The following is a 22,484-nucleotide window of genomic DNA, read 5'->3' on the forward strand; positions in this document are numbered from 1 at the left end:
AGGAGAGGAGTCCGGGGACAGAGCAGTAGAGCCGGGGATCAGAGGGTAGCGAGCGGGCTGGGCAGAACGGAGTGTGGAGGTCGGGAGTGTGGGTGCTCACGGCGGCAGGTAGGCAGAAGGCAGGGGAAACCAAAGGAGGGAAGCCAGATGTAGAGGGTCCGGGGTGGTGAGGCTGCAAGGGGATCCAGGGGTCCAGAAAGGGAAGCCAAGAGGGGGATCCGGAGGGGAGCACGAGGGAAAAGGCAGGACTGCAGGAGATCTGGGGAAGAAGGGAGGACAGGCAGCATTAGGAACAGAACTGAAATAATAACAGGTTAAAGCGGCGAGAAGGAAACTGACTGCATGGCAGGAGTTTACAATCTGGCAGGGTGTGAGAGGATGAACCGGTCTTTTATTGCTGGTGTGGAGTAATCAGGAACGAGCCACAGCTGTGCGGATCCCGGGAGGCTGCTGATTACCGAGTGGATGCAGCCGTGTGGCCGTGCTCCACCCGGTGCAGCGCTGGGGAGAGAGAGAGGGAAGGAGAGAGAGGAGAAGGAAGAGACAGGAGCAGGAGTGAGGGAGAGAGGAGAAAGAGGGAGAGATGCAGGGGGGAGACAGATGGGAAAAGGGTATTTGGATGCCAGATGGGGAGGACGGGGGGTGAGAAGGGAGCTCTGACAATCATATGTAGCATGAAGCACCAAAGACAGTTTGGGGTCACCCACACAATTTCCTGTTTTCCATGAAAACTCACACTTTTATCCATGTGCTAACATAACTGCACAAGGGTTTTCTACTCATCAATGAGCCTTTCAACAGCATTAGCTAACACAATGTAGCATTAGAACACAGGAATGATGGTTGCTGGAAATGTTCCTCTGTACCCCTATGGAGATATTCCATTAAAAATCAGCCGTTTCCAGCTAGAATAGTCATTTACCACATTAATAATGTCTAAACTGTATTTCTGACTAATTTAATGTTATCTTCACTGTAAAAAAAAAAAAAGCTTTTCTTTCAATAATAAGGACATTTCTAAGTGTTCCCAAACCTTTGAACAGTAGTGTATAAAAAACAAGTCTCATCACTTAGTAGGTAAGATGACCATCATTCCAGTGTAATATATTGTAATATGCATGTTTGTAACAGGTGTCTACTTTGTCCACAGTGTCTGAAAACCGAGGCTTGTAAGGCTGAAGTCCACTCTGACTTTGGTCAGCTGCTGAGTGAGCTGAACAAATCAGACGCTCCGTACGCCCTCAGTGTTGCCAACAGACTCTATGGAGAGCAGTCCTACCAGTTTGTTCAGGTGTGTGTCTTCTTTTTTCCAGCATATGTTCGTGGGTATTCACAAACAGGGTTTGGTTATGCTTATGTTTCATTCAGCTAGCATGACTGAGAAAAGCAGAGAGGAATGTTGAAGCGGTTTAAGAAGCAATGATGGATATGGGAGTGGACCCCAGGCCAAAATACAAGCAAAAAGTAAATTAATGACTGTAAAATACTGTTTTATCCACAAGAGCTTTTAATTCTAGTAAGATGAATCATGGGATTCACTTATAAATTACAAATGTATTGTTTGGTTCGATGGATTTCAGGATTTCTTGGGAAAAACCAGGAAGCACTACAACGCTGAGCTGGAATCTGTGGACTTCATCACTGACTATGAAAAAGCCAGACTCAAAATCAACAGCTGGGTGGAGAAACAAACACAAGGTGGATCAACACACACATTTACTGTGTGTAAACTGACCTGCAAACCTCCTTCTGTCTGTCTGTCTGTCAGTCCTGTGTTGGTTTAAGTGCAGAAAGAGCTATATTTGCAGATATTTTAATACAAACTTACATGGATGTAAATGGCCTGACTGAGCCATGAGGGACATGAAGAGGACCTGTGTTGCTTTGGGTTTGAATGGCGGAGTGATGATTTGATCAAATTCTATTGAACAAAGGCAGAAACATTTCATTTTGGTGTGTTATGTGATAAATAGAGCTGGAAAATGTTAACAAAGTGACAAACTTAAAGTATACTATTTTATATTTTACCAAATGTGACATTGCTTCACATGCATCAATTCTGTTCACCAGGTAAAATTAAGGATGTGCTGGCCCAGGGTGTGGTGGACGACATGACCAGGTTGGTGCTGGTCAATGCCATCTACTTCAAGGGCAAGTGGAACAAGCAGTTTAAGGAGAGCTCCACACGTGACGCTGAATTTAAAGTCAACAAGGTAAAACTGCAGCAGAATAATGATGTGATTACATTTTTTCAAGTCAAGCTTCAGTTCTGTCTTCACTGTGTAACAGATTTAAAACATGAGATGCAACATCACGACATGAGATACTATCAACAGAATGATTTTGCAAACTGCATTGAAATTGATGCATGTTTCAGGCCTTCTCTTCCATGAAGTACAGCTGTTTCAGAGAGGTCATAGCAGGCATATGAAAGCCCCCAACAGGAGTGTCCTGTACATCTTCAAACCACAGCTCAGCGAAGGCAAAAGACAACTCAAGACGAGTGTTTAGAACATTATGTTTATTTCTGAGGTCTGAGTAAAGGTTGACTTCTCTGATGGATTTCTAATTTAATATGTGTATATATATATATATATATATATATATATATATATATATATATATATATATATATATATATACGGTGGGTACGGAAAGTATTCAGACCCCTTGAAATTTTTCACTCTCTGTGTCATTGCAGCCATTTGCCAAAATCAAAAAAGTTCATTTTTTTTCTCATTAATGTACATTCAGCACCCCATCTTGACAGAAAAAAAAAAACAGAAATGTAGAAATTTTTGCAAATTTAAAAAGAAAAACTGAAATATCACATGGTCATAAGTATTCAGACCCTTTGCAGCGACATTCATATTTAACTCACATGCTGTCCATTTCTTCTGATCCTCCTCGAGATGGTTCTGCTTCTTTATTGGAGTCCAGCTGTGTTTAATTAAACTGATTGGACTTGATTAGGAAAGGCACACACCTGTCTATATAAGACCTTACAGCTCACAGTGCATGTCAGAGTAAATGAGAATCATGAGGTGGAAGGAACTGCCCAAGGAGCTCAGAGACAGAATTGTGGCAAGGCACAGATCTGGCCAAGGTTACAAAAGAATTTCTGCAGCACTCAAGGTTCCTAAGAGCACAGTGGCCTCCATAATCCTCAAATGGAAGAAGTTTGGGACGACCACAACTCTTCCTAGACCTGAGACAGAGACAAGAGACAACTCAAGACGAGTGTTTAGAACATTATGTTTATTTCTGAGGTCTGAGTAAAGGTTGAATTCTCTGATGGATTTCTAATTTAATCAGAGAAATAATGGGACACCCTATATATATAGTATATATATATATATACATATATATATATATATATATATATATACATATATATATGTCAGGGTCGAGACTGCGATTTGGTAGAATTGGAGTTTCTACCAGTAGAGATTGCGATTGTAATCTCTACCAGTAGAAACTCCAATTCAGTCCAAGTTGCATTGCCTACTGGTGCAGCTCTGAACTAAAGTCACACTTCAGTTTGAAACCAAAAATATCAATATTTAATGGCATTTCTGGTTTGCGTCCACTTGATTCTAGTATAATTGTTCTTGGTTATTGATAAGATAAATAGCATACTAGCACTATATGCAGGTTTCGGAGGTTTCCTTTCAAACTGTTGTGGTGACATTATTCCATGAATGGCTTTTACTTATGATATCTAAACATCCTCACTTTGAACTAGGTGAGCTGCTCAAGAATTATACAGTGAGACCACGCCTATTGGAAATAACATATACAGGTAAAAGCCAGAAAATTAGAATATTTTCATAAACTTGATTTATTTCCGTAATTGCGAACAAAAGGTATAACTTTTACATTATATGTAATCATTGCACGCAGACTGATGCACTTCAAATGTTTATTTATTTAATTTTGATGATCATAGGTGGCAACAAATGAAAATCCGACATTCCGTGGGTCAGAAAATTAGAATATTACCTGAGGCCAATACAAAAACAGGATTTGTAGAAATGTTGGCCAACTGAAAAGTATGAACGTGAAAAATATGAGCATGTACAGTACTCAATACTTGGTTGGAGCTCCTTTTGCCTCAATGACTGCATTAATGCGGCGTGGCATGGAGTCGATCAGTTTCTGGCACTGCTCAGGTGTTATGAGAGCCCAGGTTGCTTTGATAGTGGCCTTCAGCTCTTCTGCATTTTTGGGTCTGGCATTCTGCATCTTCCTCTTAACAATACCCCACAGATTTTCGATGGGGCTAAGGTCGGGCGAGTTGGCTGGCCAATTGAGTACAGAAATATCATGGTCCTTAAACCAGGCACTGGTAGATTTGGCACTGTGTGCAGGCGCCAAGTCCTGTTGGAACATAAAATCCCCACCTCCATAAAGCAGGTCAGCAGCAGGAAGCATGAAGTGCTCTAAAACTTGCTGGTAGACGGCTGCGTTGACCTTGGATCTCAGGAAACAGAGTGGACCGACACCAGCAGATGACATGGCACCCCAAACCATCACTGATGGTGGAAACTTCACACTAGACTTCAGGCAACGTGGATCCTGTACCTCTCCTGTCCTCCTCCAGACTCTGGGACCTCGATTTCCAAAGGCAATGCAAAATTTGCTTTCATCAGAAAACATAACTTTGGACCACTCAGCTGCAGTCCAGCTCTTTTTTTCCTTAGCCCAGGTGAGACGCTTTGCGCGCTGTTTCTTGTTCAAAAGAGGCTTGACACGAGGTATGCGGCAGTTGAAACCCATGTCTTTCATGCGTCTCTTGGTGGTGGATTTTGAAGCACTGACTCCTGCAGCAGTCCAGTCCTTGTGAATCTCCCCCACATTTTTGAATGGGTTTTTTTTCACAATCTTCACCAGGGCGCGGTGATCCCTGTCGCTTGTACACTTTTTCCTACCACAGTTTTTCCTACCCTTTGCCTCTCCATTAATGTGTTTGGACACAGAGCTTTGAGAACAGCCAACCTTTTCAGCAATAACCTTTTGAGTCTTGCCCTCCTTGTGCAATGTGTCAATGGTTGCCTTTTGGACAGCTGTCAAATCTGAAGTCTTCCCCATGTTTGTGTAAGCTTCAGAACTGGACTGAGAGACCATTTAAAGCCCTTTGCAGGTGTTTTGAGTTAATCAGCTGGTTAGTGGGTGGCACCAGGTGTCTTCAAACTTGACCCATTTCACAATATTCTAATTTTCTGACCCACGGAATGTCGGATTTTCATTTGTTGCCACCTATGATCATCAAAATTAAATAAATAAACATTTGAAGTGCATCAGTCTGCGTGCAATGATTACATATAATGTAAAAGTTATACCTTTTGTTCGCAATTACGGAAATAAATCAAGTTTATGAAAATATTCTAATTTTCTGGCTTTTACCTGTAGTATACAATCGCAATCTCTACTGGTAGAAACTCCAATTCTACCAAATCGCAGTCTCTACCCTGACATATACAGGGTGTCCCAGAAAAATGCATACACACTTTAAATAATTCTAAACTCAGTGTTTATTGTAATTCATTTAATTTTCAACATGTAAAAGAATTTACGAACATCATTCTGTTGTTTTGTCACTGCTCAAAAACAGTTTCTTTCTGCCACCCTGTCAGCACCACCCTGAACTCTCACATATCTTATATCTGGTGGTGCTGTCAGAGGCCAACCTCTCTGTTTATAGACGATCTTTCTAATTCAACATAGAAAGGTTCTGTGATAGAATAAGTCCAAACATCCCCGCCTCTTCAAGGTAGTGTCTTCCTTCTAGCCTCGGTGCCTCGCCATGTCTTGATGATGTCATGTGTGGGTGTGTGAGTCTGTGTATGTGTGTGTGTACTTGCGTGATTGTGTGCATGTGAATGGCTGTCTATATGTTGGGAGGGTGGAGAGTTGTTTTTTATTTTTATTTCTATTTTTAATTTTATTTATTTATTGTCTTCTTTGTTTTTAAATCTTGTGAAGCTCTTTGTGTTTTTCTGCATAAAAAGTGCTATACAAATAAATAAAGTTTGAAGTTTGAAAGAGTTGTAACCAAAGGAAAACAGTGGTTCCACTGCATGAAAGTTTGAATTATGGTGCCGCTGTGGCCACACTCAACAAATGCCTCAATGATTACACCCTGCCATGCACTTCTGATTCTGATGAGCAAGAGATTCCAACTGGTGGAAAGTTTCAGGTTTTGTGGTTTTTCTGTTTCATGTTTTCAGAATGAAACCAAGTCCGTAAAGATGATGTACCAGAAAACTAAATTTCCTTTCAAGTCCATCCCTGAAGTGAACTGCAAGGTAATTCATAATCAGTACAGTCCATCAGTCAGTATGTCTGGATAATGTGTGTGGGTTTAGTCTTTTCATGTATTCCATAAACTAGTTCATACACATGAACCAAACAGCTGCAAGGCCGGTTTGTGTATTTACTGTCGTGTTTGAAATGTTTGACAGATCCTCGAGATGCCCTACAAAGGCAAGGAGCTCAGCATGCTCATCTTCCTCCCCAATGACATGGAGGACAGTACAACAGGCCTGGAGAAGGTACAAACACAAACATTTGTACTTGGGCACAAAACAGAATCTACAAGATACACACAAAGGAATGACTGATTATGTGTCCACTCCTCCAGCTGGAGAAGGAGCTGACCTATGAGAAGTTTGTGGAGTGGACTCGTCCAGACAGGATATATGAAGTTGAGGTCCAGGTGGGTCTGCCTCGATTCAAGATGGAGGAGAAGTACGACATGAAGAAGGTCCTGGTCAGCATGGGCATGGTGGACGCCTTTGACATGGGAAAGAGTGACTTCTCTGGTATGACGTGTTCCTGGATTGTACAAGATACATTAAAGAGCAGGCAGCCAAAGCCTGAACTGGCTACTGAAGTTCTCCCAAATCAATGCTGTCTACACTCCCACCAGGTACCATATTTATGTGAAGTATCATCTGTCACTCTCTCCTTTAACAGGCATGTCTCCTGCCAATGACCTGGTGCTGTCTAAAGTCATCCATAAGGCTTTCGTGGAGGTCAACGAGGAGGGAACTGAGGCTGCTGCTGCCACCGTTGCTACCTATGTTAAATGTTCCTACACACCTCCAGCCAAATTCATCGCAGACCACCCCTTCCTCTTCTTCATCCGACACAACCCTTCCATGAGCATCCTCTTTGCTGGCCGATACTGCTCCCCTGAGTGAGAGCGTTGTTGTTTAGAGCAGGTTTTCCCAACAGAGGGAGGTTACAACACATATAATCTGCAATAGTGTAACGTTTTATTCTGCATCACTGGAAGAATGTTGAGAATAATCGCTCTACAGTTTCTTGTCGCTAATCACACCCTGAGTTCCCGTCCAATGTTTCCAACACCAGGATTATGAGTAAAAACGATGGTATTGGATCTTCTAAACCTGATCTCTCTCATTTGTGTCTCTTCTCATATAAATGATTGTGAATTTGTCCTGTGCCTTCCTGAACATTCAGCTCTAGCACTGTTTAGGCTAATCTCATCCTTTACTTTATGTCTGCAATGCACGTATGGTCCTGTTTGCTGCAGTCTTACTCTACTGTGGTTCATCTCTCCATATTGTCTAGTTTATCCTGCACCTTACATCCTTTTAATGAATTTAACTGTAAATTGTCCCTTTTTCACCCAGCAGCTCAGACATCAACTGTACCTTTTGGCTGCAATGTTCTCTGTACTTTATCTACATAACAAGCAATTATATCGTTCTGTTACATTTAACTGTACCTTTATGCATATAATAAAAATGGATTAAAAATAAGAAGAACTTGCATGAAGGTTTGAACTGGTTTTGAGTCCAGGTCCTTTTGGTGTATCCCTGTGTATTTAAATATGGAATAAAAGTGTGTGGTTTGCAAATATTGTATGTCACATTTAAAAAAAAAAAAAAGTTTTTACTGATATTTTCTCTGATGTAGTTTAAAAACAGTGGAGTTTATAATGTAGTTTAATCATGTGGAAGAGCTAATATCACACTGGATTTCACTGTAGAAGTGATTTTAGTTCTTCTTTACAACAAACTGTTTTCATCATGTATCAACTAAAGGCCTTTTTAATCTTAAAAACACAATTTAAATTTCAGTCAGTAACTCTTTTCTGATTGAATGGTTGTACTTGTTCTATCCACAGCAGGTCAAGAACGATTGCAAAGATTTCTGCTGAAAAACACACAATTTGTCAGTTAGACTGTGATGTATGTGAACATTAAATTCAGGTATATGTTGAATTTTGAATTTTGAATTGAACACATTGGAGGATGAGGTGGAGAGACGGGCACTGAGCAGGATGGAGGCCATTCTGACAAACATGGATCATCCACTTCATATCTGCCTCAGTGAGCAACAAAACATCAGTGGACGGCTCCTATCCCTGCACTGCAGGACTGAAAGATTGAGGAAATCTTTCTTGCTGTCAGTAATCAGGCTCTTCAATTCAAAATGAAACAGATAAGAACCCTGACAGTTGAATTTCTCTTTGGGGATCAATAAAGTGATTCTGATTCTGATGTATTCCTGCAGGTCTGTCATCAGGAGTTTTTGAACAATCTCTGTACTGTCAAGAATCTTCAGAACTGTATGTCAAAAAATGAAAACATTAGCACTACCTACCGTGATGGAATAAGAAGTTTATTTTAAGGGAAAGTAATACTGCTTTGTAGTGGACTAAATATAGGGTGATATCAGCTAATATGGGCCACTTTTTGGTAAATCGCTTGAAGAACGAACAAAAAACAATGTATTCTATTAAAATGTGGTTTTATGGCTAGTAGTGGTTGTTTTCTTTTAATTTTGCATTGAAATTACCTCGTAAATAGGATTGTTTAGCTCCTACAGGTCTTGATACGTCAGCTGTGCCAATTTTTTTACACAAGCAAAGTTCAGGTAAAATGGGACGCTGATCCGGTAAGGTGGGCCAGTCCAACTGCAAAGGGATAGTCATCAATTTTTATTGTAAAAAAAAACTGTCAATATGGCAACATACTGTGTAAGAACAATTTAAAAATATCAGGACAATTCATTACATTGTAAATGATTAACTGATCTGCTCATGGCAAATGTATTGAATCCACATGGCACTGTGAACTTGGGTATAAAACACATAAATAATGATTAAAAAACAACTGCAACCGACTAGGCCTACAAATGGGATGAATGCAAACACTGAATCTCAATAATATCTAAATAGTGAAAATTTTAAAATGTGTGTGTGTGCTTGTGTAGGTACACAGGTCATGGCCTAGGCTACTTAAAGCACAAATTTAAATACAGTCCTGACAGGTGAAGCCGTCATCATCACAGATGCCCTTCTCTTCGCCACAGCTCTCATGGCACCAGATTGAACACTTTAGACACTTGATCCATTCCTCTGTTGCCTTTGGGTCGTCAGGGTCACCGTAGCGAGCCTTGCAGAAATTACACGGCTCGTTGTCATGTTGTGTTTTCCTGTTGACCTTTTTGTCCTTTTGTTTTTTTGATGACTTCGGTTTGGTTATATTCTTCTGGCCTTCCCCTTCCTCCTTGCTTCATCCTTCTCTCTTTTCCTCTCTGGTCCTTGTTCCTCCTCTCTTCATCTATCCTCAACTGTTCTCTCACTTTCTGTCTCCTCTGCTTGTCTCCTTTCTTCCTCCATCTCTCAGTCCCTCTCTCTTTTCCTCTCACTTGCTTCTTGTTTGCCATACTCACTGCAGATAAAGTCAGTGGATTGTTACTAAAAACACTGATCATCATTGCTTTTAGGCAGATGCATCCTTTTCACATAAATGCCTACTCCATTCCCTTCAAATGTGTGCATGTGTGACTGACAAAAATGGTGGCCCATTTTAGCTGAAACCAGGGGGCCCAACTTACCTGAATAGGTTCAGTTAAATTGGGCCACTAACAAAAACGTCAATCTTTGAAAAAAAGGTCCAAATCCCAAACTTTAAGCATTATTTCTAGTAGGTGTCATCAAGACAAATATTATACATCTAAAATTTTATATATACACGTTTCTTTAATTGACTCATCATCCTTATAATTTTCATCAGAAATTCTTATGCCAGTGGTGACCTCCAGGGTCAGTGTAGTGTCAGGGGAGTTCTAAAGATCTCTGTTCCTGTGGATGACGAGCGGCTGGCTCCCCCCCACCCACCCCCAGGTGGCGGTCCCTTCACTCTCTGTACAGTAGAGCACTTGGTGTCCATTAGTGGGGTTTTTTTCTTTTTTTTTTTGCTCACTCAGGGGGAGCAGAACCGACCAGCAAAGAGGATGCTCATAGTGCTGTTATGTCTGATGAAGAACAGGAAGGGGTGATCTGCAGTGAAACGTGGATAAAGACACTAAATTCACAGAGAAATGATTGAAGAAGCAGCAGCCTCAGTTCCTGCCTCATTCACCTCCACAAAAGCCTTGTGGGTGACTTTTGACAGCACCAACTCTTTGGTCTCAGACATTCTTGTCACAGAAAGAAAACAAAGACAAACATTTTAGGATCAAATAGTCACAACTGATTTTTAACAGTGAACCAGCAGATTTTCATCTTCCTGCTCTAGCTCTGGAATTAAAGACATTTACAATCCTGTTTATATTTATTTTATACAATAACATTAAATGAAAATAAAAGCTAATACAAAAACATACAAGGGTAGGTAATTAGCTCTATGACTCCCTGACATGCATAAATATAAATTTTTATAATGTTAAACAGGTCTGGAGATCCATTTTGTTAGTTAGAACTTGAATGGCTTGGAGGATAGCAGCGCTTGCAGCTTCCTCCTCTTTTTTGTCACTCATCCCTTTTATCTTTTTAGGATTTGGGCTTTTAATTGGCGTGTGGTTCAAATTTCTTCTGCCTTCTTTTGGGGTTCGGTCCACGTCGATATCCTCAATATCGCTGTCATCACACGCCTCGTGGAGGCTTTTCAGGTTATAGTCGTGGTCTGACATGTTAAAAAGTTCGTTGCGTAGCTCCAAAAAGGGTATATTAACACAACAGCTGGCAAAAATATCCTCAGTGAAGTAAAAGAACAGGACAGGGGGCTGGTGCACGACAGGTTAACAAGTTAAGGACAAAAAAATAACTTTTTTACAGAGCCTGCAAAAATGCGACTTCTCACTCCGCCATCTTGGACCTCCTCCCGGAAGCTGATGTGCTCAGGGACAAGGGCTGAATCCCAGGCTGAATCCCAAACCGCCCCCTACACACTATCCCTACACACTACCCCTCCGTTTGCGCATTCCCGCGGAGGGTCCTCCATATTAAGGGCCGTCCCAAACCGCGTAGTGCGGAGGGGGAGTGGACTGTTCAGCCCTTAAATAGCGAGTCTGCATCGATGCTCACTCCGGACAACTTTTTCAGGAAGTGCAACGTCGAAATGGAGGAGGAAACAAACATATTGATGTGAGTTCCACATGCGTTCTTTATTTCTCCCACGCCTTTTTCACACTGACAGAACATCACAAAGAGTGGTGTAAAAAGATAAAACAAAAGAAACAAATCTTCTTCTCTGCTGACGTTTGATTAAATTGTGCACCCCCTGACACCTTAAAATTTGAACACAACTGACAGAATTCATTTATTCATTTGTTGGATTTGAAATGCCAGATAATAGGATTGGAAAAAATGTGAGTGAAAAAAAGTGGGATGCTTTCGTCTTCTGGAAGCAGCAGCGATCCTTGTTAGTTGCAACCTGTGCCACAGCGCTACAGCCATGCACAGTAGGCGTCTTTGTGTTACCATGGCGATGACGTCTTCCGTTTTCCGGTGAGGCAACAGGGCGTCCCATTCCTGACGATCGTATTTATACCCTCACCCTTCAATAATAGGTGCCCTCCACAGCTGCGAGTGTGACTTCTTTTGGAGTGAAACTCGGTAGTGGAGAGGGAGTGTGTAGGGGGCGGTTTGGGATTCAGCCCATATTTCGTTTCATTGGTGGGCGGGGCTTCAGAGTCCACCTGTGCACAATAAAGCTCCTGCCCATCACAATAAAGCTCTTGCGCTGGCAGGCATCGACAGACTGACTTTCATTGTATTGCCCATAAACATAATAAAGGGTAGACGCCGCATCGACCGCTACTGCCTATTGGGGCTGACGAGCGGTGGGGCCGCCATCTTGGTCCGGTCATACGCTCCACTCAGCGCTGTTTGACAGCGCATTTAATCCATCTTAACTCTGAATATTAAACTGATTTTCACGCGTTTTTTATTTTTATTTTTTTTGCTGCAAACGTCATACATGTAGCTATGATAGGGGACAAATGGTTCGCCGTATTTTAATATTCATAGCGGGAATAATAGATAATAATAATAATAGGCAATAGAATATTCTGATATTAAGCTCGACTGTAGACAGGTATTTTGCAAACACTGTAAACACACACACACTAATATATGTTAGAGAAGCAGATAATGGCAGTAAAGTCAATTATTTTAATAATTTGAAGAGACAATATATGATTACGCTATATATACATATATAAACAAAATACTGACTAATGAACACATATTTCTAATGCTAACGAGGTCTGCTCTGGCACGGATTATTAGCGTGACACATGTAGGTTTTAAAATAAATCCTGTCCAAGACACAGAGCTGTAGCTCCGTTTCAGTGTGAGGTATGTTTCTCTGTGTGACTGTGTCTGACTTCCTCTGATAAATGGTTGTATTTATATAGCGCTTTACATGATGATATGTCACATTTACCCATTCACACACATGGGAGCTGCCATGCAAGGTGCTATCCACAACCCATCAGGAGCAATTAGGGATTAGGTGTCTTGCTCAGGGACACCTCGACATGAGCTCGACGGGCCGAGGATCGAACCGGCAACCTTCCAGTAACAAGACGGCCACTCTACCCACTGAGCCATGCCGCCCCCATGATAAAACGCTCCTGTTTGCTGGGTGCTGCAGCCATAGACATATATTTATCTACCGATTTTCAAAGCTCCATTATCTGCTTCTCTAACATATATTAGTGTGTGTGTGTTTACAGTGTTTGCAAAATACCTGTCTACAGTCGAGCTTAATATCAGAATATTTAATTACCTATTATTATTATCTATTATTCCCGATATGAATATTAAAATACGCCGAACCATTTGTCCTGTATCATAGCTACATGTATGACGTTTGCAGAAAAAAATAAAAATAAAAAACGTGTGAAAATCAGTTTAATATTCAGAGTTAAGATGGATTAAATGCGCTGTCAAACAGCGCTGAGTGGAGCGGATGACCGGACCAAGACGGGGCCCGTATTTCTCGCTGCGCAGCACCCCGAGCGGCGTCTACCCTTTATTATGTGTATGGTATTGCCTGCCCCCACTGCACTTCCCCTAACTCTAAATCAAAGCAAGTCGTGTACACAGTAATGACAGTCATAACCAGTGGTGTAGTCTAGTTTTTTCTAGTGGGTATACTCCAACCTCATAAACCAAAGCCAGGTCAGGTTCTCATATATGTGCGCGTGCACTCACACAGCAGCAGCTCCTTTATTTCAAACTACCAATTAGATACTTATAGACATTACAGCGTCAGCAGCTCCTCCTCCTGCCATCAGGTAGAGCTGATATTTCCTCTTCATCAGGCTCCCTTTCCTAAACGTTAACCTTAGCTCCAGCTGTAGTGTTCCCTAAAGCGACAGACAAGCAACAGGCTTATTAAAACACTGAAATAGTTTCATTTAGCTTTGCTTTCTTTTTCTTATTTTTTCTCCACTGACTGATGTTGGGTCATTAGAAGTTGTAGACTCATGTCCCTCTTCTTCTAAGCCAGGGGTATTCAGCTAAAATTCAGAGAGGTCCAGTCAGCAAAGGTCCAGAACATCATAATGTCTAACTTGAGTTACTGTGATATATGCTGATGTAACCTGGTAGTTTTATTAGAGTCTGCCTGTAATCAAAAACTGACCGTCAAATAAATTCAGTACGGTTCAAAAACATTTTGACATTTATTAATAAATAACTTATATGTAACTGTATATCTTAGAATAAAGTGCAGAACTTAAAAAAGCATGACTGAACAACCTGAATCAACTTCTATACATCTTTTACAATAATTAAATCTCATAAATGTAAACATGTGAACACTTTTACATTTTTGTCTGTCTCATATCACTCCCCTAATATCTCTGCAGCTTAATGGGAGAACTGAGCTGCTGCTTGTTTGAGCCGTTCTCAAAACATATTTTGATTATGTTCATAGTTGAGAAAGCTGCCTTACAGCTGTTTGCTGAGCCAAACATGGTCAGCATGTGACCACAGTCTGTCCTCTAGAGATGTATAAGGCACAAAAGATACGACTCTCAGAGCCGATGCTTTGTAGTGAATCTGAAGAGCCGACTCCTAACGTATTTAATGGAGTATGGAGTTTAACACTGTCCTAGCAGAAAACATGTTACTGGATCCTAGATTAAAGAAGTTTGCCTTCAGTGACAACAGAGCTGTTGATGAGAAACTTCAGAGAATAAGAGCAGCAGTCTGACACCTCCACCATTAGAGGACCAAGTGGAGGAGGAACCTCAAACTTCTGCTGTGTGGAGCCTCTTTGATGGAAGAGCTACAGGAGATGATTCAGGAGAAATCCTACAGCTGATGTGGGAATGGAGAATCATATCTAGAGGAAGCCCTCATCCAACCAGCAGACAACCCACTGAGCTGGAGCAGGACAAGGCCTCAGTCTGCCCCACCTGGTGAAGGTGATGGAGGAGAGACAACTTCTTCCATCTGAGAGAATCTTCTCAGAAACACGGCAGATATTCACTGAAAGAGGAAATGTATCAGCCCATCCAAGCTCAGCCATCTGATTTTTCTGAATGTCAGCCTGCTCTGAGGACATTTATACTGTTTGAATACTGAGTCTGGTTCTGTTTCTGTTCTGGTTCTGTGGGTTCATGTGCAGAGTTTTGTTCATTTGTTTTTTTGTGTGCAAAAAAGTTTGGTTGAAATAATAAACAAAAGCAAGAATACCTGTTTTTGTGACAGAGCAAATATACAAAATGAGTCAATTATAAGGCTTCTCATAAAAACACTGAATGAAAAGGAGTTTGTCAAAATACAAATGATTCATATTTGCCAGGTTAGGCAAAAACATGAGGCTACAAAGAATAATAAATTAGGAGCCGTTTGGGAGCTGAAAGAACCGGCTTTTCTTTGGAAGCAGAGCCAAAAGCTCTCTAAAAAAGAGCCGAACTCCATCACTACTGTCCTCTCTGTCCCTCATCTTTATTTTTTTTTTTAGAACAGTATACACAAACAAACAAGGCACATATAATCATCATCATTAACGAACTTCAATCACAGATCGAGCAATCAGAGTAATTCCAAATAGAAAAGGAGGGAGAGAGAAGGAAGAAGAAAAGAGAAAGAGATAGATAAAAAAATTAAATTTGTGAAGGGACTTTTAAATTAAATCAAATTTATCTAATAAAGAAAACAAGTGAAGGGCTTTCCTATTTTCAATTAATTTTAAAGATTTACAAAAAAGTAAGAACTCATTCTTCCAGTGAGTAAAACAGGGTCTAGATTTAAAGTACCTGCATTTGTGAATAAAGAATTTCCCTAAAAGCAATAAAACATTCAGCATAAATTCTTGATTCTTGTCATCTTTAAACACACCAAACATAATAGAATCTTCTGTCAGGGGGAAAAGAATGTTTTTTGAGAATAACCAGCTCCTTAAGTCACACCAAAAGGGATGTACCACACTGCAGTGAAAAAAAACATGGTTCAAATTTTCAACATCCACATCACAAAACACACAGTTATTTACATCCAAATTAAATCTTAGTCTTAGGAATTCATTTGTAGGGTAGATTTCATTCAAAAGTTTGAACTGAACTTCTTTGGCCTTGGGAGGTAATGGAAGTGAGATATAATTTTTCCTTATGTTTTTAATTTTCTCCACCTTAAATCGTTTCAAAATATATGATCTTTTGATTGGATTTGGATAGAATTCATTTAACAACAGTCTTCTAATAGCTTTGTTATTACATGCACGATCACAAAACTCAATCCCCCCAATGCACAATTGTCTCAATCTTTGGGAGACTTCAGAATTTCGTATATCTTCTTTTACCATTGTTCTCAAAGAGATGGGTATTGCACTTATTACTTTTGTGTATTCCTTGAAACTACATTGTATTTGGTATTTTTTGCAAAAGTCTTCATGTAATAACGGGTTCCCATTTTCATCTAACAGGTGAGCAACAGCCCAGACTCCTTTTGAATTCCATTCCACCCTACAAACTGACTTCCTGTTCAGCAATATATATCGGTTATTCCAGATTGGTGTATTGTGAGGAGTAAAATTGTGGCAGTATATTAATTTCCAATAGAGAAGAACTTGTTGATGAAAATCAGAAAGTTTGACCGGTAACGATCTACATTCAAAGTCACATCGCAACAGAAAGTCTATTCCCCCCACCTTCTTGAAAATCATGTTAGGAACAGTGAACCAAAGAGAATCCCTGTTTGTGAGAAAAGATTTTAGCCATTTTAATTTTAAGACGCCATTCATAATGTCAAAATCTATCGCGTTTATACCCCCATCTTCATACACTTTGACCATATCATTTTTCCTTATGTATTGACATCTGTTTCTCCATATAAATTTAAAGTTTAAAGTATTTATCATTTTGATCATTTTCTTCGAAATTGGTAAAGAGAAGGTAGGGTAGATGACTCTAGACAGACTATCCATTTTTGTTAATAACACCCTTCCAAAAATGGAAACATCTCTTTGAAGCCATCTATTTAACATAGATTTACATTTGTCCGCCGTATCACAGATATTTAGTTTTTCAGTCAACATTTTGTCCTTGGAGATAATAATTCTTAGGTATTTGACTTTCTTTTTCACTTCTATATTACACACAGATTGTAATTGGCAATCATGTAACGTTAGAATCTCACATTTTCTCAAATTGAGTTGTAAACCAGAGGCCTTTGAAAAAAAGTCAATAGATTGCAGAGCCAGTGAAACTTGATCAACCTTCTCCAGAAATAAAGTTGTGTCATCTGCTAGCTGACTTATCACAATTTCTTTCTCCAATACCTTCAACCCCCTAACCCTACTGGTTTTAATTAAAATAGATAACATTTCAGCAACCATTATGAATAATGGTGAGCTCCCACAACCCCGTCGAATGCCTCTCTTAATGTCAAACCTGGGAGATGTACCATGACCTAAACTTACCGAGCTATTAATCCCATTATACAGTATTCCAATAACATCTATAAATTTATTACCAAAGCCAAAATGCTCTAAAGTTTTTAAAATAAAGGAATGTTCCACGGAATCAAAAGCTTTGTAAAAGTCTAAAAACAAATGAATCCCTTTTCATGAACAACATGACTATAGTCGAGCAAATCCCATATAAGTCTAATATTATTGTGAATTGATCGGCCTTTTAAAAAACCAGATTGAGTCTCGCTAATTATTTCAGATATACCTACTTTAAGCCGAGCAGCAATAGCCCCTGAAAAAATTTTGTAGTCTATATTTAGCAGCGTGATTGGTCTAAGATTGTCCAATATCCTTTTGTCTTTGCCAGGTGATCAAACCTTGTTTCATAGTAGGCATCAGCTCTTTTTTCTCTATACATTCCTTGAGTGCATCAAACAACAAAATTCTGATTTCCTTCCAAAAGTATCAATAAAAATTTGTTGTGAGTCCATCTGACCCTGGGGATTTGTTTAAAGCCATCTTGGGAATAACAACATCTAACTCTTCAATTCTTAAATCTGACTCACATAACGCTTTAAAGGACACTTCAATATGAGGGATAGAGTTCTTAATCTTGTCAAAAAAAACATCAGCATCCTCTAAGGAATAATGTGAGGAATAGAGATCAGAGTAAAAGGCGAAAACTTCCTTTTCTATACTCTTAATATCTTTGTTTTCCACTCCATTGATAATCAGACTTGAGATAGAGTTTCTCGTTTGTCTACTTTTTTCCTAATTACTAAAATAAGAAGAGTTCTTTTCTCCTGCCTCAATCCATTTTGCCCTCGACCTGATAAACGCACCCTGAGCCCTGTCAAGATAAAGATCATCCAATTTAGTTTGCAATTCTATTAACTTCATCTTTTCCTCAGGACTCAAGGCTGGTCTATTACAAATCAGAGTTATATCCCTAAGTATTCTACATTCATTGCCCCTTTTCTTCTTATTAAGTTCTTTGCCAAATTGAATAGAAAATTGTCTAATTTTAAATTTAGTAAACTCCCATTTGCCTATTTTACTTTCAAGTGAGTCATTATTGCCATTTTCCTTTATTAATTCTCTCATTTTGGTACAATACTCTTCATTAAGCAACATCCTGGTATTAAATTTCCAGTATCCCTTTTTTCTAATTTCCTTTCTGGTGGATTCTAAGATCAAATCTATGAAACAATGATCTGACAAGGGGGCTTTTGAGATTTTAGATTGTGAAACATTAGTCATAACACTAGCACTTCCTAACCAATAATCAATCCTGGATTTGCAATCTCCATTAGGTTTAAACCATGAGTAACTTTTAACATCTGGGTGGAGTCTTCTCCAAACATCCGTGAACAATGACATTTTCCTGAGATTTCTCGAACCTTGGAGGCATCCTATCCACCCACTCATTTGGGGACAAGTTCCAGTCACCTCCCACCTAAACATATTCAGTAGGATATAAAGCCTTAAAATCAGAAATGACCTCAGTTACGTTTTGTAAAAGTTTACGATTTTGACAATCATTGTTGAAACCATAAATATTCGTTAAAACAAAAAACAGACTTTCCACTTTTAGCACCACCGTTAACCAATGACCCTCTCCATCTGCTTTATGTGTAACAATCTCTCCTGGGAATCTGTTGAATGCAATAGCCACACCTCCTGACCTATTAGAACCATGGCTGAATAAAATCCTGTCACCCCATTGATTAATCCAAAAGGAAGTGTCCTCCTCTTTAGAATGAGTCTCCTGTGAAAGTAAGCAATTAGACTTTTGCCCTTTACAAAACAAAAAAAGTGCTTTCCTCTTCACAATGTCCTTGAGGCCCCTCACATTTAATGAACCAAAAGAAAGTTTAACATTTTCCAAGAACCTAAAGAAGAAAAGGAGAAGAAAGATAGAAAGGAAAAAAGTGCAACTACTACCTTAACACAACCTCCTCAGATAGTAAGCGAACCTAAATTCAACAGTGTTTAACGTCCCTTCATAAAAGTTTCCACTATGTTATCAATAAAGTTATTTCTTTTTTACTTGTTGTCGATTCGGCGTCCTTCAATGAAACCATGTGGCCCCCGGAAGAAAGCCACCTTCCCCTCTTTTCTCGCCTGTTCAATTTGTGGCCAAAGGCGTCTCCTCTCCTCCCAGTCCTCCCGTGGTAACACCTCCGCAAAGCGGATCTTTTTCTCCTTGCATACCTGAGAGTTCTTGGTCCGGCGCCAGATTTCATCTTTCATCCATCTCCTTGTAAATAGCACGATGACATGCCTGACTTTGTTATCCATCTTCCTTCCAACTCTATAGACAACATCAACTGCTTCCTCCATCTTCGTCTCCAAGTCTGGGGCAATTTTCCGGAGGATTTCAACAACTTGCACTCGGATATCTTCACCTTCTCTCTCCTCCAGGCCCTTAATGCGGAGAGACCACCTCATTCTGTACCGTTCTTGTTCTTTCACTCTTTCCTTTAACTCACAGTTGTCTCTTCCCAGCTGGGCATTTTGCTTTTCCAGTTCCTGAACTTTCTTCTTGCACTCGTTCAGCTCCTCAGCATTAAACTGGACTGCTTTGGCTAAGCTAGCTAACATCACGCTGCTTTGTCTTGTTTGATCCCTTAAATCCCCTAGCTGCGCATCAACTCGACTTTCAAGTCTCTGTATTGCTTCCAGTATGGCATTGTTAGAAACTTCATTATGCTCCTCACCAGATTTCGCCTTTTTCTCTGCAGGATTCTTCACTGGTGTTACTGGGCCCGAGACACAGCCGCGATCTCGCTTATTTAACGTCGTAGTCTCCATGGCATAGTCGTGCTCCACTAACCCGCGGTCGTCTTTACGATCACCGTTCGGTGAGGATTTCGAACCTTTGTTGTCCATCACAAGTTTGGCCGGCTTAATAACCCTCTTGTCTTGCATTTCGTCACTTCAGAGTGGATTGTTAACCTGTTTTAATTTAACTTTGGGACTTGTTTGCAGGAGCTACAATTAGACACTGCTGCTCAATCCGCCATCTTCTGCCGATCCCCTGACAGGGACCTCACAGTGCAGGTCTGCAAGGAAGGGTCCTGAGAGTGGAGGTCTGCAGCCAGACCCCTCTCATTTTACCGGTGCAGCTTTCCAGTGTTTAATATTTGGTCTATCAGCTCAGAAACGCACAGACCAATTATGTACGAGTTCAGGCATCCCACGTGACGCTACTCAGCCAATGACGTCGCTGAATCGCATCGCAGCTCTGCCTTCAAAAAGCAGCTGAGAGATGAGCGACAGAGAGGACAGTAGTGATGGAGTTCGGCTCTTTTTTAGAGAGCTTTTGGCACTGCTTCCAAAGAAAAGCCGGTTCTTTCGGCTCCCAAACGGCTCCTAATTTATTATTCTTTGTAGCCTCATGTTTTTGCCTAACCTGGCAAATATGCATCATTTGTATTTTGACAAACTCTTTTTCATTCAGTGTTTTTATGAGAAGCCTTATAATTGACTCATTTTGTATATTTGCTCTGTTACAAAAACAGGTATTCTTGCTTTTGTTTATTATTTCAACCAAACTTTTTTGCACAAAAAATAAATGAACAAAACTCTGCACATGAACCCACAGAACCAGAACAGAAACAGAACCAGACTCAGTATTCAAACAGTATAAATGTCCTCAGAGCAGGCTGACATTTAGAAAAATCAGATGGCTGAGCTTGGATGGGCTGATACATTTCTTCTTTCAGTGAATATCTGCCGTGTTTCTGAGAAGATTCTCTCAGATGGAAGAAGTTGTCTCTCCTCCATCACCTTCACCAGGTGGGGCAGACTGAGGCCTTGTCCTGCTCCAGCTCAGTGGGTTGTCTGCTGGTTGGATGAGGGCTTCCTCTAGATATGATTCTCCATTCCCACATCAGCTGCAGGATTTCTCCTGAATCATCTCCTGTAGCTCTTCCATCAAAGAGGCTCCACACAGCAGAAGTTTGAGGTTCCTCCTCCACTTGGTCCTCTAATGGTGGAGGTGTCAGACTGCTGCTCTTATTCTCTGAAGTTTCTCATCAACAGCTCTGTTGTCACTGAAGGCAAGCTTCTTTAATCTAGGATCCAGTAACATGTTTTCTGCGAGGACAGTGTTAAACTCCATACTCCATTAAATACGTTAGGAGTCGGCTCTTCAGATTCACTACAAAGCATCGGCTCTGAGAGTCCTATCTTTTGTGCCTTATACATCTCTAGAGGACAGACTGTGGTCACATGCTGACCATGTTTGGCTCAGCAAACAGCTGTAAGGCAGCTTTCTCAACTATGAACATAATCAAAATATGTTTTGAGAACGGCTCAAACAAGCAGCAGCTCAGCTCTCCCATTAAGCCGCAGACATATTAGGGGAGTGATATGAGACAGACAAAAATGTAAAAGTGTTCACATGTTTACATTTATGAGATTTAATTATTGTAAAAGATGTATAGAAGTTGATTCAGGTTGTTCAGTCATGCTTTTTTAAGTTCTGCACTTTATTTTAAGATATACAGTTACATATAAGTTATTTATTAATAAATGTCAAAAATGTTTTTGAACCGTACTGAATTTATTTGACGGTCAGTTTTTTATTACAGGCAGATTCTAATAAAACTACCAGGTTACATCAGCATATATCACAGTAACTCAAGTTAGACATTATGATGTTCTGGACCTTTGCTGACTGGACCTCTCTGAATTTTAGCTGAATACCCCTGGCTTAGAAGAAGAGGGACATGAGTCTACAACTTCTAATGACCCAACATCAGTCAGTGGAGAAAAAATAAGAAAAAGAAAGCAAAGCTAAATGAAACTATTTCAGTGTTTTAATAAGCCTGTTGCTTGTCCTGTGAATACTGCCGCTTTAGGGAACACTACAGCTGGAGCTAAGGTTAACGTTTAGGAAAGGGAGCCTGATGAAGAGGAAACATCAGGTCTACCTGATGGCAGGAGGAGGAGCTGCTGACGCTATAATGTCTATAAGTATCTAATTGGTAGTTTGAAATAAAGGAGCTGCTGCTGTGTGTGTGTGTGTGTGTGTGTGTGTGTGTGTGTGTTTGTTTGTGTGTGTGCGCGCACGCGTGTGTGCGTGCGCGTGTATGCGTGGACGTGTGAGTGCACGCGCACATATATGAGAACCTGACCTGGCTTTGGTTTATGAGGTTGGAGTATACCCAGTAGAAAAAACTAGACTACACCACTGGTTATGACTGTCATTACTGTGTACACGACTTGCTTTGATTTAGAATTAAGGGAAGTGCAGTGGGGGCAGGCAATACAATGAAAGTCAGT

The 22,484-nt window shown here is 40.3% G+C and overlaps 2 protein-coding genes and 1 long non-coding RNA gene across 19 annotated transcripts in view; 1 reads left to right on the forward strand and 2 right to left on the reverse strand.

Moving 5' to 3' along the window:
* Nucleotides 1-7,536, reverse strand: part of LOC127531401 (leukocyte elastase inhibitor-like) — a 104,856-nt gene extending 97,320 nt beyond the window's left edge. Inside the window, exon 1 of the mRNA XM_051940722.1 lies at nucleotides 7,416-7,536. The gene's annotated coding sequence lies outside the window, so the exon portion shown is untranslated. The remainder of the gene's footprint in view (nucleotides 1-7,415) is intronic.
* Nucleotides 1-22,484, forward strand: part of LOC127531400 (leukocyte elastase inhibitor-like) — a 203,738-nt gene that overhangs the window by 93,846 nt on the left and 87,408 nt on the right. For 2 of the 17 annotated variants that reach the window (XM_051940701.1, XM_051940682.1), the window contains exons 8-9: nucleotides 6,644-6,824; nucleotides 6,979-7,799. The exons of 6 other annotated variants lie outside the window; for them this stretch is intronic. In XM_051940701.1, coding sequence (XP_051796661.1) covers nucleotides 6,644-6,824; nucleotides 6,979-7,205 — 408 coding nt within the window. In that variant the 3' untranslated portion in view covers nucleotides 7,206-7,799. 9 more of the 17 variants (XM_051940704.1, XM_051940702.1, XM_051940699.1 and 6 more) reach the window with 9 other exon arrangements.
* The window catches only part of LOC127531402 (uncharacterized), an 82,076-nt gene continuing 67,137 nt past the window's right edge, over nucleotides 7,546-22,484 (reverse strand). Inside the window, exon 3 of the long non-coding RNA XR_007938508.1 lies at nucleotides 7,546-7,682. This is a non-coding gene — a long non-coding RNA (uncharacterized LOC127531402). The remainder of the gene's footprint in view (nucleotides 7,683-22,484) is intronic.

The sequence above is a fragment of the Acanthochromis polyacanthus genome, chromosome 20 (genome assembly GCF_021347895.1).
Source record: "Acanthochromis polyacanthus isolate Apoly-LR-REF ecotype Palm Island chromosome 20, KAUST_Apoly_ChrSc, whole genome shotgun sequence".
Taxonomy (NCBI): Eukaryota; Metazoa; Chordata; class Actinopteri; family Pomacentridae; genus Acanthochromis; species Acanthochromis polyacanthus.